Source organism: Hyperolius riggenbachi, chromosome 3 (genome assembly GCF_040937935.1).
Source record: "Hyperolius riggenbachi isolate aHypRig1 chromosome 3, aHypRig1.pri, whole genome shotgun sequence".
NCBI classification, from domain to species: Eukaryota; Metazoa; Chordata; class Amphibia; order Anura; family Hyperoliidae; genus Hyperolius; species Hyperolius riggenbachi.
Genome location: NC_090648.1, coordinates 281,985,093 through 282,004,662, shown reverse-complemented (window position 1 = coordinate 282,004,662; position 19,570 = coordinate 281,985,093). Strand labels below are relative to the sequence as shown.

General features: G+C 41.1%; 1 protein-coding gene across 1 annotated transcript in view; it reads right to left on the bottom strand.

The window, feature by feature from the left end:
• Positions 1-13,223: 13,223 nt before the first annotated feature.
• The window catches only part of AASS (aminoadipate-semialdehyde synthase), a 113,410-nt gene continuing 107,063 nt past the window's right edge, over positions 13,224-19,570 (bottom strand). The window contains exon 24 of the mRNA XM_068276395.1: positions 13,224-15,006. Coding sequence (XP_068132496.1) covers positions 14,888-15,006 — 119 coding nt within the window. The 3' untranslated portion in view covers positions 13,224-14,887. The remainder of the gene's footprint in view (positions 15,007-19,570) is intronic.

Genomic DNA, 19,570 nt, shown 5'->3' with positions numbered 1-19,570 from the left:
TTCACTATGTTTTGACAAAATGTTTGTATTTTTACACCCTGTGTGAAGGAAGATAGAAAACGCCTGTGTTGTCCTTATCTATTAGATTCCAGCTGTCATAGGAGGGCAGCATACGCTGGGTAACAGTGGAATCGGATAGACCACAAAGGAGAAAAAGGAAAAAGTGCAGTAAAACCGGAGTTATGATATTCACTATATTTCATGTTCCATTGCAAGAATGTTTTATTCCTCAGCAATTTTCAGCTAGCAGAGATAGGGCTGGTACTTGCATTTAAACTGATGAAATCACATTTTTCAAGAAATGATTACACATACATTTGTCCCAGAGTAAAATGCACTGTAAATTACATTTTTTCCTCTTTAGCTGTCATTTACAGTAGGTATTATGACAGCTCTGAAGCGCTTACTGACAGATTTGCACTAGTCCATCTCCTCATGGAAGATTCTTAGTTTCATTGTTTTTAAAAGCACACACTGACAAGGGTCTATACAAAGATAGCTGCTGACCAGCCTACTCTCCTGTTCACTGAATACTGTTATTCAGGAAAGGCTTTCAAAAATAAAGGTAACCTTGATCATTTCCAGCAAGGAGCTGTACTAGCTCTAAACCTGTTGGTAAGAGGTTCAGAGCCATCACATTAATAACACCCCTACTATAACAGATAAACGGGGGGGGGGGGGCGGGGGGAGAAGTAATTTTGGCTAGGTTCACAGTGGTCAGTTGCATACCGCACACATTATAATACGTTATAATGAGTGTGAACTGCACTGGAGACTGGACATAGGCTTAAATACAAGGCCTGCATGCAGCGCGTTAGAATAACATGATCAGTTAAAATTCAGTACTGTGAACAGGCCCATAGAATTGTATGGGCAGTGAGTTGACATGCAGCGCTTTGAGTCCCCAGGGAGAAAAGCACTATATAAATATTATTGTTATTCTGTAATGCAACTGAGTGAGCACTGTGAACAGGCCTTTCAGTACATTTTACTCTGGTGTATATGTACCCCTTTCAGGGATGTCAAACTCCAGTCCTCAAGGGGAGAGGCATTCACACATTTTTAGCACAGCTCAAGTTAATTGATGGGACTGAATCAGGAAAGGTGTGGTTCATCAAGCAGAACACATTCTCAATTTCTCAGTCCATCTTAAACACTGGCATGGACATGGCCCTTGAGGACTGGTTTGACACCTGTGCCTTATGATGGATGTGCACAAGTGCATTATAAATGTTACAGTTTCCATCGTAGTGGGCCTTTAAAGTGCATTTGTTCTAAGCGCTGACACAGAAAACTAGTGTTGGAGACTGAAGCAAAAAAAAATAAATTATGATATAATGATTTGTATGTGCAGTACAGCTAAGAAATAAAACATTAGGAGCAGACACATAAGTCTAATATTGTTTCCAGTACAGGAAGAGTTAAGAAACTCCAGTTGTTATCCATGCAAAAGAGCCACTGAGCTCCACGACTTTCAAAGTTGCAGAGATCTCTCTTCTCAAGCTTGTTATCTCAACTGTCAGTCACTGTATTTTATTTTTCTCTGCAGAGAAAGGTTCAAAAGTTCACAAGCTTGCTCTGTAAAATCATTTAGAATGCTGAGTAGTGTGTAAACTGCAAATATTAGAGAATGATGCAAGTATGAGAATATTTTCTTTGCTACTAATGTTCTAGTAATTATCCGTACTACACAACCAATTCCTTATATCATTTTTTTTTTCGCTTCAGTGTCTCTTTGTCTGTTACAATTAGTGCCAACCAATCACTAGGCCTGAATCTTGTCACATAGTGTCAGAGGTCAATTTGCAGATTTCAAAATTCCAGACGTTTCACGATTTCTGAATCAGAATCAGAGACCTCAGTGAAATAAACCTGCAGACTAAATGACAAAATGAGTGAGTTCAGAGTTATTTAGCATGTCCTTTATTTGTATTCACACACAGACATGAAAATCCAACTTCAGGAACAAAAACTCATTTTGAGAAAACAATGGAAAAAAGAAAACTGTATAAGGTTGTTTTTGATGTCACAGACTTACACACTTGCATTTTTTTTATCAAAGGAAAATAATATAATCAGATAAGTGGATGCTAGCAACAAAATATCCTGAAGCAATGTATTCGGGCCCGTTTCCACTTGTGCCGCACGCATCAGCACTTCCGGGTCTGCGGGTACGCAGACGAATCCCATCAGCCATGCCATGCTCGGCTATGGGATTCGCAGCCTTCGGATGGAGATGCCGGCCGAATCGCTAGCGCAAGTGATTAGGCCGGCGGCGCTATTCATCCCTATGGCAGAGTTACCCCGCGCGATTTGCCTGTGGGGAAACTCTGCAGATTCGGCACGGTTTCCGCACCAGTGGAAACGGGCCCTTCCTCTAGGTGTTGTGTCCTCATATGGGGCATTCACTCTAGTGACCACAAGCATTGTATTTTTGGGACCATACGATGCTCCTGACCATAAGACGCACCTAGGACAAAAACCAGGCAAAAAATATACGCCTGGTGCGTCCACAGTGCAGAGGCGTCTTGTTGATCTTCTTCACCCTCCCAAATTATTATGTCCCCCTTTTACCTCTTATGTCCCCCTTGTGCCTTCCTTGTAGCTTTATGCCCCCATGTCCTTATTTGCCCACCTGTGACCTCCTCTACTCCCATGCTGCTGAGAGGAGGGGCAGAGAAGAGATGCAGATCTTTCTGGTGAGTAGTCTCTGAAACTAATTTTGTAAGATGATCTGCATGTTTGTTCAGGGTCTCTGCAAAGATATAATATAAGCGCTACAGATAGGAATTCACACAATATAAATTACTTCCACACACTCCACTTTCTATAAGTGGATTAAATCAATATGCCAAATAAAGAACTAAAAGTTCACTTTAAAAGTCCCATATGAGCACCACTGGTTTAGAAATGGCTAAAAAAAACTAAGAAAAGTCTGCTAAAAACACACTCCTCCTTTTGGTATGCGCTTCTTAATGGTGTCAGTTTCACCTTGATGGAGAATTCCTTTGGTATAAAAGATAGCGCTCCACACAATTTTAGATCTTGTATATGTGATTACACTCACTGGATCCTATTGACCACTGCTAGACTGGTCAGAGAAGCGCTCAAGTGTTATCCTCAGGGGCCCCTGATGAGTCACACGCAGTGACGAAACGCGTCGGGTGGAGCTACCTCGGACTGTCAGGACACAACAGCGCACAGCGTGGAAGCGACCGTCTTATACTTACGAGCTGCGGACTGGCGGCGGGAACAGAGCGGAATCAACGAGCCTGACCGGGAGGCACGGGGGAGAGCCCGTTCTTAAACTCTGAGCGCAGTCATTTGGCCCTATCTTTGTGAGTACTTTTAAACAATTAAACGTTACTTTACAAAACGGAACTGTACTGTGTGAGGTTTCTCATCCTATGAGGTGCATGTGTATATGAAAACGGTGATAATAAGGAAGGAGGAGGGACGGAGCAGATGCACTGAACGGGGAGGATTACACTGATCGAGGAGGATAACACTTGAGCGCTTCTCTGACCAGTCTAGCAGTGGTCAATAGGATCCGGTGAGTGTAATCACATATACAAGATCTAAAATTGTGTGGAGCGCTATCTTTTATACCAAAGGTGTTCAGGGTCTATGGCTAAAAGTATTAAAGTCAGAGGATCAACAGGACAGCCAGGCAATGTGCATTGTAAATGAGGAAATCAATATGGCCGGCTCCATATGTCTCTCACCTCAGGTTCCCTTTAACCAGTTGAGGACCACCGTTTATATCCCCCTAGTGACCGGGCGATTTTTTACAATTCCCCACTTCACAACTTTAATAGTTTATTTCTCGGCCATACAACTTACCACACAAATGAATTTTACCTCCTTTCCTTCCCACTAATAGAGCATTATTTTGGTGGTCTCTGATTGCTGCTGTGATTAGCAGTTTTTTTAATTGATTAAAATAAATTGGCGCTAGACTGCGATCCATACACTACACTACCCATACATAGGCATCAGCCTATGTATGGGATTAGATAGGGAAAGGTAAGTGACAGGGCTGCACCCAGTACAGCACTGCATTAGATCATAGCGCTGTACACTTATTGGCTTTTTTTTTCACTACAGCCTGCCAGCTCCAATCGCGGCTGGCAGGCTGGTCATGATTCCCTGCCTCCAAGACTTGACGCCAATCGGTATTAGGAAGTCCTGGCAGTACCACCCTCCCACCGCCCATCGGCATGAGTTAAATGTATATAGTACTCATTATTTATTAAAAGGCTGTATTGTTTCATGCATGCAAAATATTTGTATTTAGCACTGTACTCCATCTTGAGTATGAAGTCCACTGTGCATAAGAACCCTTTCCTTTATAGTTGTTCCTTTTACTTTTTGGAGGGAGTCATCAATGTCCTTCAGTATACTCCCAGAGAGCTATGGAAAATGTTACAATCTCTTCAGTATAACGGTTCTGAGGCACCAGCTTCTACCACTGCCCATTCTGCTCACACTGCCGCTAATGGTTACGTTTCTCCACTTTTAACACATATATTTCTGCAATCATTCTATTTGGTTAGAGTATATTGAAGAAAAATTGGAATGGCACTGTATTCTCACAGTGATGTGATAATGTCATTTCAAACAAAGTAAATGTATTCATTTCCAGCTACAGCTCGTCTCCTGACAATACCTCCTGTGGCTTGTAGACTGAAAATTCTATCTTCTCTTCATTCCTGTTGAGTTTCACATTGAAAATAGACTATTACTTGAAAGAAAAGCAGTACTGAAGTTCATGTGCCCCATCATCATTTGCCATCTTACTGTAGAGGCTGAAGCCTTGGCTGTACATCATGTTTGTTTATTTTTCTTAAATCATTTAGAAAATAGGCTGCATTTTTGAACTGAGACCTCAACATGAATTTTTTTCTCCTCACAAATGCCTCTCATCTGTAATACAGCATGCGCTGAAAGATAGCAGGAGACTGTGCAACAAATGGAATGCTGTGTAAATATTCAGAGCTTTTGTCGCCCATGTAAAAGACTGACAACTTGATTTGGCTTCAGTGTTGACTCAAACAAATAATGCAGTGCTTTCCAGTCTGCCAAATACTGTAACAAGTAATTAAAAAGGAAGCCTAAAGTGAAAAATCTGCCCAGTTTTATTTACCTAGTGCTTCATCTAGACCCCCGTAGTCCTTCTGATGCTGCAGTGATGATCCATTCAGCAGCTGTCCCCTCCAAAAGGTGCATACATGACCCCGCCCCTCCTCGATCACACTCCAGTGATCGGGTGCATTCTACACTTGCGCAGTTTATACAAATTGCAACTGTGCAGTAGCCTGCCACTATCTGTGAGGGCACAGAGGGACTACAGGCAGAGCTGGGACAAGGTCCTTCAGCACCCAAGGCTGAGACACCAAAGTGCGCCCCTCCATCCCTCCCCCCCAGCCGTCACACACTGATTGCTACTAGACTAAGAGGCGCCACAGGGCCCCCAATACCTTAATCTCTAGTTATCTGACTTGCAGTCACTGCCATGTATCCCCTTTTGCTATTTCTTTCTGATTCAAACACAATTGAGAATGACAACTGAATGAATTGTGCGCCCCCTCCTACACTGCGCCCTGAGGCTGGAGCCTCTCTAGCCTCTGCCTCTGCCCGGACTACAGGGGGCTAGAAGAAGTCCCAGGTAAATTATACTGGGCATATTTCTTTCACTTTAGGTACACTTTAAAGGGGTCTATCAATAATACAGTTTTGATTGTTTAAATAGCCCCTCTTATTACATAAATGGGGTAATATTGAACAATTCAGAAGCAGGGTCTTATATACTCAGGTATTACATAAAATAGAGTTTGTGATAAGATCTGAGAAAATGAACGCTAGAATTGAAGACAAATTGCATCAATTTAAAAAAAAACAACCAACTAAATACTTGGGAACCCCAGCTTAACTGAAACAGGCACCACAAGACTACAGCCATAATAGGTCTCTAGCATACCATGCATGTCTCATATTCTTACACTCTTGTGGCATCCGTACTATGGTTCCTCATGTCTTTGCATGTATTCATGACAGTTAAACAAGTTTCGAAGTCTGTTTAAAGTTTTCATTTTGTGGAACTTTTCCTGGCTTCTGCAACCCTCAGGCTCAGAGACTAATCAGATGTCACCAGATCCGTCTACCTAGAAGAGTAATTAGGTAGTCAACAGAGCAGCATACATTTAAAAAAAAGGCCCCCCCAAAATCACACTAACCCCCAGTGCCTAACACTAACTTACCTCCTAGCTACGACTAACACTTAGGACCCCACTGCCAATAGCTAACACCAACTAGTGAACCTCCCATTTCCCAGGTGCTCAGCTATTCTATAGCTGAGTATCCATCGCCAACTATGCACTAGCTGTAAGGGAATCCAAACTAACCTCCAGCAACTGACTGCTGAGCGTCCATTCCCAATCCAGCGCCCACTGTAGCAAAGTTACAGTGCTAAACCTAACCCCAGGCAATACTATAGCCTATTGCTGAACCGCTGCAGCCAAAAGCCATTAGGGGTTAAAGCCACTAGCCAGAGATCAGCTATACTGTAGCTGAACTCTGGCCCGGCTCGGAACAACTGCAGTTGAATGGTAAAGCCGGGCACCAATTAGAGATAAAAGCTGTTAGCCGGAGTATGGTTATACAATATGCGAACTCTGGTGTAGAGTTGTTTTGAACATCCAATTTTAGGTTCGCAAACCTCGAACGCGAACACGCGGAAAAAGTTTGCGAACTTTTGAACCGCCATAGACTTCAATCGGCAGGCGAACCTTCAAAACTACAAACATTAATTGTGGCCACTAAAGTGATGGAAAAGGCATTTCAAGGGTTCTAACACCTGTAGGGGGGCATGGTGGAGTGGGATACACGACAAAAGTCCCGGGGAAAAATCCGGATTTTACATACAGCAGAGTTTAAGGGCAGAAATCACATTTTATTGCTAAGCTGGAGGCCTAAAGTGCTTTAAAACATCTTGCATGTGTATACATCAATCAGGTAGTGTAATTAGTGTACTGCTTCACACTGACAGACTAAACTCACTGTGTAACACACCGCAAACAGCTGTTTGTGTAGTGACGGCCATGCTGGACTGGTGCGCACCACGGCGAGAGTGCAGGCGATGGCGGTTTGCAAGCCCATATGGTCGGGCTGAGGTAGCTGAATGACAGAACAGTGACTGAGTGTCCAGCTGATTGAATTTGGTCTGTCCACAATGAAGCAACAATCTTATCTATCTTCTTGGGTCAGGTGTGCCCCCCCCCAACACACTAATTTAGCCAGTCATTGCTTTATTGTGATACACAAGCCCCTTCACCGCGGCAAGGTAACGATCACAAAGGGGAATTGACAAATGTACATGCCTTTTGTTTTGTTGTTGCAGCCACAGTGCAGCCAGAAAAATTAGGCAGGCATGTACACGCACCACAAAACATTATTATAGCGGCCGCTGCTAGCAAAATTCAGGAATCCACCTGGAGTCCTGGACCCTGTTGGTGGTGGCGGAGAAGGCAGTCAAGCGGCCTGCAGGTAGAGATGCTGTGTGGGGACGGACTTAGTCTTGGGGCAGGCAGTCACATGGCGTGCAGGCAGAGATGCTGTGTGTGGGGAATGACAGTCTTCGGGCAGGCCTGACCGTGCTTTGCAGACCAGGCATCCGTGGTCAGATGGACCCTTGACCCAACGCTGTGTGCCAGAGATGACACCACTTGCCTTTCAACATCACGGTACAGTGTGGGTATCGCCTTTTTTGAGAAATAATTGCGGCCTGCTATCTTCCACTGCGGTGTGTGGCTTTGCTTCTGTGTGCTGCTTTTTCTCAGGTGGTCACCCCATTGCAGTTTGTGCTTTTTCATCATGTGCCTTCGTAAGGCAGTTGTCCTTAAGCGGGTCTTGGTCTTTCCAGGGTTTAATTTTTGGTAGCAGAGTGTACAGATGGCATTGCTCTCATCTGAGGCAGACAAACAAAAAAATTTCCAAACCGCTGAGCCCTGGGATGATGGCACTTTGGTGATGGCTGCTGACGAAGTGTTAAGTGGGGTGCCAGAATCAGAGCAGGAGGAGGAAGATGAGGTGTTCTGTGTTAACCACTTGCCGACCGCGCACTCATATCGAACGCGGCTCGCAGGCTAAATGTAAACACAAGCGGAAATAATCCGCTTTGTTTACATTTGTACAACGCTGCTAACAGTAGCAGCGTTGTACTAGATCAGCGATCCCCGGCCAATCAGCGGCCGGGGATCGCCGTCACATGACAGGCAGGAGCCTGTTAGAGGCTGCACAGGACAGATCCGTTCCTGTGCAGCCTCCGATCTCCGGGGAAGGGAGGGAGGAGAGGGGGAATCCTGCGGTGGAGGGGGCTTTGAGGTACCCCCTCCCCCCCGCCAGCCACACGCAGGCAGGAGCGATCAGAACCTCCCCAGCACATCATCCCCCTAGTGGGGAAAAAAGGGGGGCGATCTGGTCGCTCTGCCTGGTGTTTGATCTGTGCTGGGGGCTGTAGAGCCCACCCAGCACAGATCAGTGCTGGTCCTTAAGGGGGGAAGTAAAGGCTGGGTCATCAAGTGGTTAAATAGTTAACTACGTCCTAACAATATTGGGGCTTGATATTCTGAACACTGTACTTTGGTCGAGGGCCGCACAAAATCATGACAGCACAACCTCGAACAGACCTGCCGGGTGGCCTGCATCTGCCTGTTGTCTTGTCCATATTGGGGGGGATGAAGTGAAAGGTATGCACTTACTTGACTAACACAATGTGCGGTTATACAGGTGCAGTGAAAAGGTGACTGCTGGTACAACAATGTGCGGTTACACAGGTGCAGTGAAAAGGTTGCAGTGACTGCTGGTACAACAATGTGCAGTCACACAGGTGCAGTAAAAGGTATGCAGTGACTGCTGGTATAGAATACAATGTGCGGTCAGTCACAGGTGCAGTTACAGGTATGCACGGACTGGTATTACACAATACAATGTGCAGCTGTCACACACACAGGTGCAGTGAACAGTTATGCAGTGACTGGTATTATATAACACTGCGTGCTGTCACGCAGGTGCAGTGAACATGAACAGGTATGCATGGTCGGACTGGTATTACAAATGTGCAGCTGTCACACACAGGTGCAGTGAAAAGGTAGGCACTAAATGTGCTGGGCCTTGCACAGTATAGCAATTAGCAAGGGCCAGCTGCGACACACAGGGCTGTATAATGCAGTGTCAGTGGCACAGAAAAAAAAAACTTCACAAGAACATTAGCTCTGAAAAGAGCTCTTTTTGTGGTGCTTTTCAACAACAAATATCAGCTAGGAGCAAGCTACAAGAGCCTAACTAAGCTTTCCCTAATCTCTGCAGTAACTCTCTCCCTTCTCTTACTACTGCAGCAACACCGAGTGAGATAATGGCCGACGCAGCTGCCTTATATAGAGGGGGGGGGGGGGGGCTACAGGAGGGAGTGCAGCCTTGTTGGCTGTCATGTGTCTGCTGACTGTGATGTAGAGGGTCAAAGTTTAGCCCAATGATGTAGTATAGGGGCGGCTAGAACTCGCCATAAAGGTTTGTAAACAAAGGCCAACACGATGATACCAGATCTAAAGGTGGCCATTAATGGATGATCGATTATTTTAGATCACCACGGTAATCAATTGATCATGCCCATTAACAGCTGAAAGCCCACTAACCAACCTGGTCAGATTGATAGAATTGATCCAAAAAACGGATCCATTCCATTAATTTGAACAAATTGGTTAGTGGGTTTTTGGCCATTAATGGGCATGATCGATCATTTCCAATCGATTACCATGGTGATGGGAAACGGTTGAAAAGATCTGTGGGATTGTATCTTTAATGGCCACCACTAGGAAGTTGGAAATTTACAGACAGTCAATACTTCAACTTCTGTGGCTTCATTTTACAATGAGTCTTAGAAATGAATTGTTAGCTGCAAACTGATATGGAATAACATAATTCAATAGCATTACATTATCAGCACTGACATATGGTTATAGCAATTGTTTTAACAAAAGTGTTATTTCACTATAAATAAAACTTTTGAGATGTCTAGAAAAATGGTAAATCCTCTATCTTTTTGCAACCTTTTTAAGCTAAAAGACATAATAAAGAAAATGAACAAATAGCAATGAATACAATATATATTTCTTTGTAAATTTTATTCTCTTTCATATCGTTACAACTACACAGAAACATTGTTTCAGTAAATGTTCAGCAATGTAACAAAATATCACATTTTTATTGTCTTCTCATTCACATAAAAATACAGCATACTGTGAGTAAAAGAACCGTTTGTATAGCCTGAAGACGTTTCAGCCGAGTTTAGCAGCCAGTGCTGTACAGCCAGCTTCAAGCACAAAGAAAGATGGAAGACCGATATTGAACAAGTAGTGTCACTCGGCAATGATATAAAAACATATAATTGCAATAATATTTCACACAGCAGAATCAATATAAGACACAGCAAATGTAGTAACAGAAGGCAAATTCCACAGACGTGGTAAAGTAAAGGTATCCCCGCAGCTTGAAAGAACACTTCAAATTCAAGTAATTATAAAAGATACAGATTAAATACCTTACATTTATTGCTATGAGTGTTCTAAAGATGCTGCAACAAATGCACTTTTAGCTTCCTGCTACAGATATCCAAGGTTTCAAATTTGTTCAGGAAAATCTATTGTGTCCCCCAAGCCCCTCCCCACTACTGCTGAGCGTGGAAGAAGACAAGAGAATAGGTGGAGAGATAGAGAGATGAAGCAGAATTCAGTGTACTGTCCATAGCTACTAGATTATTGTTCCACTTTCTAGAAAGCCAGAGCAGCTGATAAGGGCAATAGCTCCAATTTTGTGCAAATGCAATTTGTGTAACAATCTCATCGCCAGCAGTCTGGACATGTTTTAAAACACAGCAGTAGGAAAATTGGGACAGAAAAAAAATTGGGACAGACAGAAGACCAACAGAATATTTACTGCAATCACCTAGAAAGTAAAATCCTTTTATGAGACAAGCCGCAAGGCTGGGATAGACATCTTCAGACAATTCTGGTGTGTGAAGACCAGCCTTTTCTGTACTGTAACTCATAGCAATATATGAGGGTCTATCTGTATTACTCTACAGGTAATACAATCAGCTAATAGCCCAAATACAAACTGGTAACAGTCACTTCTATAGTGTTTTCAGATCATATAGGAAAATCTCAAAGATACGGTAATTGGTGAAGTATATGACTATCATAAAATATTCACATGGCAATATCCATTTATTATAAACAGACTACTAGTTTTTCTGTATTTGCTTTTCTATCATTCAGTAACATTGCAAAGAGAACGTAGTAACATGATATTTAATTGGGCACTCACTGAGAAATGTAAGTTTGGAACTGAAGGAGCACAGAGATATCACTGATGGTTATTCTGCAGAAGAGTCAGAACACCCGATCTGTACAACTGTTCAGGGTTATTGATTTACAAGGTAAATAATGTAGAGACTCTTGATAAATGGCATTTTTAAATGGGAGACATCAAAGCCAAATTTCACATTGCTCTCACTTCTTTAACATAATATGAAACCTTTGAAATTTACATTTAGCTTCTTTCATCTCCCTTACATCAACATATAAGCAAAATAATAAATAACATGGTGTTTAGTTTATAGCCATTGTGTAATGCCACATATACAGAATGTCAATGGAAAAAAACTGTATTTGGCTTTGAATGTAAAGCTTTGATCCTCCCCTGACAATAACGAGAACAATGGTTCTGTTTCCTTTTCCTGTCCTTTATAAACATACATTAAAGGTGCAGTGACAGTCAGTACACTTTGATAGTGGTGGGGACCACTACAACTTGGAGAATGTCCAGTAGAATTTGTACCTCGCTTATGTATACTTTAGTTTGATCCAATAAGGGTTCTTAAAGAAAAATGGTCATAAACCTGGGGAAAAAACTGAGCAAGCTAAAAGAATAATTTCTCTATAGTAAAAACTGTCAAAACGTTCTCTTTTAGATCATGTGAACTCCATGCCTGCCCAGGTTAGAGCTGTTTTGACAAGACAACACAGACCTGCACAATGCTGGGCAAATGGTTTTAACCCTTTGACTGATCAGTGTGTGCACCTTTATCCCCCTTTCAATAGCATGTTCTACCTTAGCTTTGCTATTCTTAATGTAGAAGCCCCAAATACTAGTTTGCTGCTTTATTTGCGCAATCAATGGCGGCTAGTGTTACGTGTGGCTGCTATGGGGTGCACAGCTGTAGATTTAAGCCTAGTACACACACACTATACAATCCCACGGATGCTGTGCTCTCAATCAATGTCCACCAGCCTCCAGCTTTCCTGTGCCTTTATGCTCCGTAATACACAGAAAAAACAAACAAAACAAAAACATAGCGTGACTCTGTATATATATATGTATAACACCATCATGTGTAATTCAAATTCAGTGTGAACCCGCGACACACTCAGAATCCAGCGCTTCTCACCCTCTGTAATAGCTACCAAATCACAGACAGCCCATGCGCTTAATCACCAGTGATTATTCCATACTTCCTCCACCAAATATCGCTGCATCAAACACTGGGACACCTAGCCTCTCACCATCTATAGATGCTGCCAAGTTATAGGACAGCTATAGCGTATGATAGGATCCAGGCCTATAATAAGATCCAGGCTTAATACATCTTCTCATCCATCTATGCTTATTGCACCATCTCCATATTACTTGTACTCCACCAAGCACCAACCTAATGACTAAAAGGGAGTCTCCATAGCGTAAAAATGTTGCTTTAATATAAAAAGTAAAAAGTAGTGCACTCACATTATCCCATTTAAAACAAGCATGTAACATCCATAAGCCAGCTGTAGTCCACGTCTTTAGGCTCCGTCCAACGAGTTTCGTATCACGTACTCATCAGGGGCCTGGATCCTATCATACGCTATAGCTGTCCTATAACTTGGCAGCATCTATAGATGGTGAGAGGCTAGGTGTCCCAGTGTTTGATGCAGTAATATTTGGTGGATGAAGTATGGAATAATCACTGGTGATTAAGCGCATTGGCTGTCTGTGATTTGGCAGCTATTACAGAGGGTGAGAAGCTCTGGATTCTGAGTGTGTGGCGGGTTCACAGTGGATTTGAATTACACATGGTGGTGTTATACATATTATATATATATATATATATATATATATATATATATATACATACACACACAGAGTCACGCTATGTTTTTGTTTTTTTCTTTTATGTGTATAACGGAGCATAAAGGCACAGGGAAGCTGGAGGCTGGTGGACATTATTGAGCGCAGCATCCGTGGGATTGTATAACTGATGCACTATATCTTTGGTGAAAAAGGACTGCGATCCAATATATATATATTTTTTCAGGTGGACTTGTGTGAGGATTCGAGCTGCCTAGCTGGATGTTCACAATCACATATTGTATGTTATTATATATGCACTATAGAGCGCACAATTCATTGTATAGAGATTTTTAGTACACACACTAGACTGAACTTGGCCAACGTGGCCGCCTGGGGCTTTCTCAACGAAAGATTTCAGTGTGTGTACAGGAATCCTCCAATGTCACATTAAGATTTGGTATAATCAGAAGTTTAAGCGACAGCAATGGCTGAACACTCTCTATCATGCGGCTTGCTGTCATCCACACATCTTCGACTCCCCAAAGCAACATTACATGTCACTTAGTTGTAGCCAAGGGATATGTCTGTACAAGCTGGTGTCTAGAATTGTAGTCCTAGGGATTGAGCCCCAATGCCTGCAGGCTAACAGTTACAGTGCATATCTACACACCTTAAAGTAAGACAAAACTCAAATGCCATTATGATTTAAAACATTAAACACAGAATAAAAGTACAGTAATAATAGCTAAAAACATATATCATTGCTTTCCAAGTTGATGGAAGGGTTAATACTCAAACTTTTTCACTTCACTCAAAAACTAATTGATAAAGATTGCTGTTGTCATCCAAGAATTACCAGATTGAATTGAGTTGTATTAAGTTTGCGATTTGCATATAGTATGTGGTAAAATGGAAATTGCGTAGCAATTTAAAATACACATTATACACAAATGTTGTATAGACTTACATTATATGCAGATAAACGCGTGCGATTCTGGTAAGTGTGCTCCTCACCTTTATGTGATCACTCATCCTGATACTAGCAATGTTATTAATTAGCTTCAGGGAACTGTAAATATGCCTTCAAATGACATTAGACAAGTCTCATACTAATTCATATTTTTGTCTTTTACTGTGTTTAATGTTTTAGAGCAAAAAATTTAATTTTGAGTTTCATCATACTTTAATTCAGGGTAACATACAATCTGTCTACCACACTGTGCCCTCTAGTGGCTAGAGGAAGCAGCCATGGCATCCAACACCATCACTTCCTCCATCTGCACAGATAAGGCCCCAATGTTCGCTATCTCAGTTAGCTGCAAGCAGAGCCCTGAGACTTCTATAATAACTCACTAGGCTAAAAAAAAAACCATATTTTATGATCAGTAGAAGTATCTATATCCATTAATGAAGAGTTTTTGAGCTGAAAAACATATTTTACTGTTTGTAAAAGGAAACTGACCCATATCTTTAATAGTACAAATTTGCCTGAGCACTCAGTGATAGTTTTATCTTCAAATTCAGGTGTATTTGTAATTTGGCTTATGACTAGTGTTTTCATATGAATAACACATTCATATTCTGTGTTTACAGAATATATTCAATAGCAGTTATTCTCTTTCTTTGCTTTTCTTTTAGCTGTGGTTTTAAGACATATCCTCTGTAGTTGTATGTGAATTGGACACACTTGTGTATCCTCCTCATCTGGGCTTCTTGCTGGCAGTTATAGTGCAAAGGTGCTTTTTGAATTATAGAAAATGCCTTCTTCTTTAACTCGTTCTAGGATCGGTGCATAGATATTCTTAGTCAACGGAATAACCAAACCTTTCCCATCAATCTCACCTGAAAGTAAACAGACATGAATACATCATTAACCACCTCGCATCCAGACCTTGTTTCCCACTTATGGACTGGAGCAGTTTTGACAGTTTAGCTAGGTCCTTATTCAATCAGCAATAACTTTATCCCTAATTATTACACAGAAATGAAATACATATTTTTTTAAGAAAAACTCTGCTTTCATTGTATGCCATTTTATCCCTCGAACAATTTTGTTTTGAATTTTAATGGGAAGACAAGGGAAAAAAAATAGAAAAAACATTATTTCTCCGTTTTATCAATCCCAGTTCAAAAATAAAAAGTGCTACTGTAGATATAAAAAAAACACAAATTTTGTTTGGCTATTCTTACTGCTTATCACAAAACTTAGATTATGTTCCTGTCACAATTTATGGTGAAGATATTTGATTCTGAAATAATGCTACAGAGTGTATTTTTCAGTATGAACTGAGAAAATAAAAATATTTTTAATGGTAAAAATCAATCTCATTGGCTCAGGAAACATATATCCCCATTTACCAGTTAGTGCTGAATCAGATAGTGCCAGAAATGTGCACAGGAGCAAGCCCAATCCTGCACAGCACTGCTTCTTCTACAAGACGTATAGCTACTGACTCGTGGCTTAGATGAAGTCACAAAGGACGTAGATATACTGTAGTGGGGATAATGTGGTTAAACACAAATATCAATAATAAAACTAATAACATTTTTCTACTGGAATCACTTTTGCTGGCAGATAGGGACATCTAAGGCTGTAGTTAAAGAAACAGGATGTATTCATCATTGCAGTGTAACTATTGTACTACTTAGAGACCTCCATGTAGTGCCATTAGAATGGCCATTCAGTCATGCTAACATTTGCCATTTATACTTTTTATATTATATTATTATAAACTTGTCATAAACATCAAGACTAAAGATCTGTGAGGCACAAGTCTTCTTACCCATTTCTTTTCATTTCAACCTGTAGGCAGCTAAAAATGTCAAAACTAAAAGTAAGCTCAAATGGCACTTTGCTGCAGTCATGGAAATGCTACTTTGTTTGGGATACTGTTGCCAGGAGACTAACCAGAAATTCACACCTTGCATTGGTTGCACAGGTCATGAACCATCTCCACTGGTTTCTATTCCTCTGTTCCCCCATGTCATGGACCATACCAGCCAGGTACCATACCAGCCAGATAGTCAGGTTACAGAGCAGCCCATGATCTGGCTCGACCATTCTGGCATTAACATTCTGAATGGAGGAGAAGGGGTTAAAGAGGCTTGGGAAAGATGGAGGAGGGCCATGGAGCTATGACATTTGTTTACAATTTATTACAAATAGAAAATTCCAAAAAGCATTTGAGGCAATTCGTGATGCCTGTTCCTGAAGACAGCTCCACAGAAGAAAAAGGAATCACCCAGGATCTTACCTAAAATCAATAAGATAAGTGTGCCAGGTGAGGTTGAAATTGCACAGGCATTGGGAGTGTTGAACTAACAATTGTGGCCATATATGTTTCATCTTTTACAATATCTAGGCTTCCAAGGCCCATTTCTACAGGCATTACGGTTTTTATACTCTGCTCCCTCAGCTCAAGTACGCTTACCACATGCTACCTCTGTTAAATTCCCCATTAAGAATGGCACATGGCAGGGATGCCCCCTTTCACCTTTACTTTTTTGTTCTCTGCATAGAACCTCTGGCTTCCGCTGTACGAAATTCACCTGATATCTCTGGTATACAAATAGGTCATAAGCAGTACAAATTGTCACTATTTGCAGACGATATTCTCCTTACTCTTACAAATTTGCATATCACACTCCCGAATCTGCATAAGCTCCTACGTCAATTTGGGGACCTGTCTGGATACAAAGTGAACACCACTAAAACAGAAGCCCTCCCTATTAATATTACTCCAGATAAGCTCACCCTATTACAAAACAGGTTAACCTATAAATGGTGCTCCACATCGCTGAAATACTTGGGGATTAAACTTACCTCGGACTATGATTCACTATATACTAACAGTTTCCCCTCCCTTTTTGTAGAAATTAGACAATTGCTTACTAAATGGTCCCCTCTCAAATTATCCTTCTTGGGGAGAATCTACAGTGTATCAATGACTATTCTCCCTAAACTATTGTACCTATTTGAGACCCTCCCAGTTAGGATCCCAATGAGCTCGTTACGCTCCCTACAGAGACATATACTACAATATATCTGGGCCTCGAAATTTCATAGAATACCCAACTCTGTTATGATCACTCGGAAGGAACATGGAGGTCTTGGGCTACCAGACATCATCAAATATTATCTGGCTGCCCACCTACGTCAGGTGGTGCCATGGACCCATTACTATGCATATACTAAATGGATGGAGATCGAGAAAATATGGCTAGCACCAATACACCCATGCTCTCTTTTATGGAACGCCAACCTAGTACATACCCTCCTACTGAAGACAATACAATTCACTAAATATATCTGGTCATACAGTAGTAAAAAATTTGGTTTAACATCTCAAACATCCACGCTAACCAATATACTGTTTCATCCTGACCTACCTAATAGCTCCATACCCTACTTTGTAAAACAGTGGTTAAAAGAGGGAGTCTTCCAATTAAGACACTTAATAGATCCTTTAACTAAAACCATGTACACTCCAGAACAAGCAAAGGTGAAATTTAAGCTATCGTCATTGATGCTTTATAATTATCACCAAATTAGACATTTTATACACTCCCTAAGTGGATCATGGTCATTCGAGACACCCACATCTTTTGAGATGCTATGCGCAAAGGGCCATACTCAACCTCATCTCATCTCAATGATATATCAAATATTAGCCACCCCACTAGCTGACACATTCACTCATAGATATATGACAAAATGTTCACAATATTTATCTATCGATATTACACCCCCTATGTGGAAAAGACTTTGGAATGCTTCTTCTCTACTAGCCATATGTACAACGCATAAGGAGACTTACTATAAGGTCCTTTTCTTATGGTATAGAACTCCAGAGGTTATCAACAAATGGAACCCAACCATCCCTAGCTCCTGCTGGCGATGCCAGAAAACGCGAGGCAGCATATATCATATATTCTGGGATTGCACTCGTATAATCCCCTTTTGGAACAAGGTTAAAAATATTCTGAGTGAAATCCTGGAAACACAATTAGAGTGTAATCCTTTAAATATGCTATTGGGATATCCATACCCAGGACAAACACGTAAAGCCAGTAAGCTCTCGGGTATTATTTTAAACACTGCTAAACGTTTGATAGCCAAACATTGGCGCTCTCCAAAACCACCAACTAAAGATGCTTTGATTAACGAAATTTTGGAGGTTAAGAGATTAGAAGAGCTCACGGCTCGTCTAAATGATACACTAGGCAAATTCAATGAGATCTGGAGGCCATGGGATGTATGGTGGATTACACAGGAATATGGAGATATAGTCTGAAACTACCAGAATATATCATATTGAAGGAATTTATACTTCCCCTTTCTATCATTAAACGATAATAATAACTTCAGTGTATGTGATCGCTGTCTGGGCTGCGATGGGTCGAAATTGAAACTCGCTTCTTTATAATCTATCCTACACCTCTTTTTCTCTCTTCATCTTCCCCACCTGTTTTCCTACCTTTCTGGTTTTGTTATTGCCAGCATTAGATTACATACTATAGACCCAAATACGCATCTGAATACATATCTCAACCAGTGGGTCAAATAATGGCATTAGCAGTATACATTGAGTGCACTTGGCGTGCATTCATATCTATACTACATAGGTAATATATACGTATACGTACTATTTTATTGATTCTACGAATTGAAAATCAGTTACTATGTCAGAGATAATAGATCTACGTCAAGGGGACCACTTGAGTGTATGATCCCACAGGGCCTCAGGTTCCTCTTGGTGCTGATAAAAAATTCTTATAATCTAACTCCGATCATATAGTTAAGCGCACATGAGTGGCAGACATGTGCAACCTTCTTAGCTTAAGTAAAGTTTTCAATATGTTAAAATACTTGTTATTCTTTCAATTAGTGGTTATAAAGGGATATGTTCGTTTATTCTACTCACTTGGTTATGGACTTTAGAAGTCAACGCAGCTGGTTGACCTATAGTATATGAAAATCTGTCATCAATGTAACCAGGTGTACCACCTACAGTTCCCTTGTATTAATATCATACTTTCTATATGTTCTGTGTAAAACTTTAAATAAAGAATCTTTTAAAAAAAAACTAACAATTGTATCAACTGCTAACTTGTGTGTGTTGCAGGGGAGATAGTAGACTCGCATGCAGTATTTTATCTCCTGCAATTAAATAAGGCCCTCAAGTGGAAGCCCCAGTGTAATGTCACTGCTGCAATTTCAGAGGTTCAAGTCATTAAAACAGGACGATCGGGGGAATGCCTTTAGTTGGGTATGAGTAGTTGAACAAAAAGGATAAAGTGTTGAATAGTTGAATATTGTCTTATTTACTAGTCAAGTCTAGTTTAGAGGACTTCATCGAACCTTTGTATCGACTTGCTCTCCTATAAAACAACTTTCCTGTTCAAG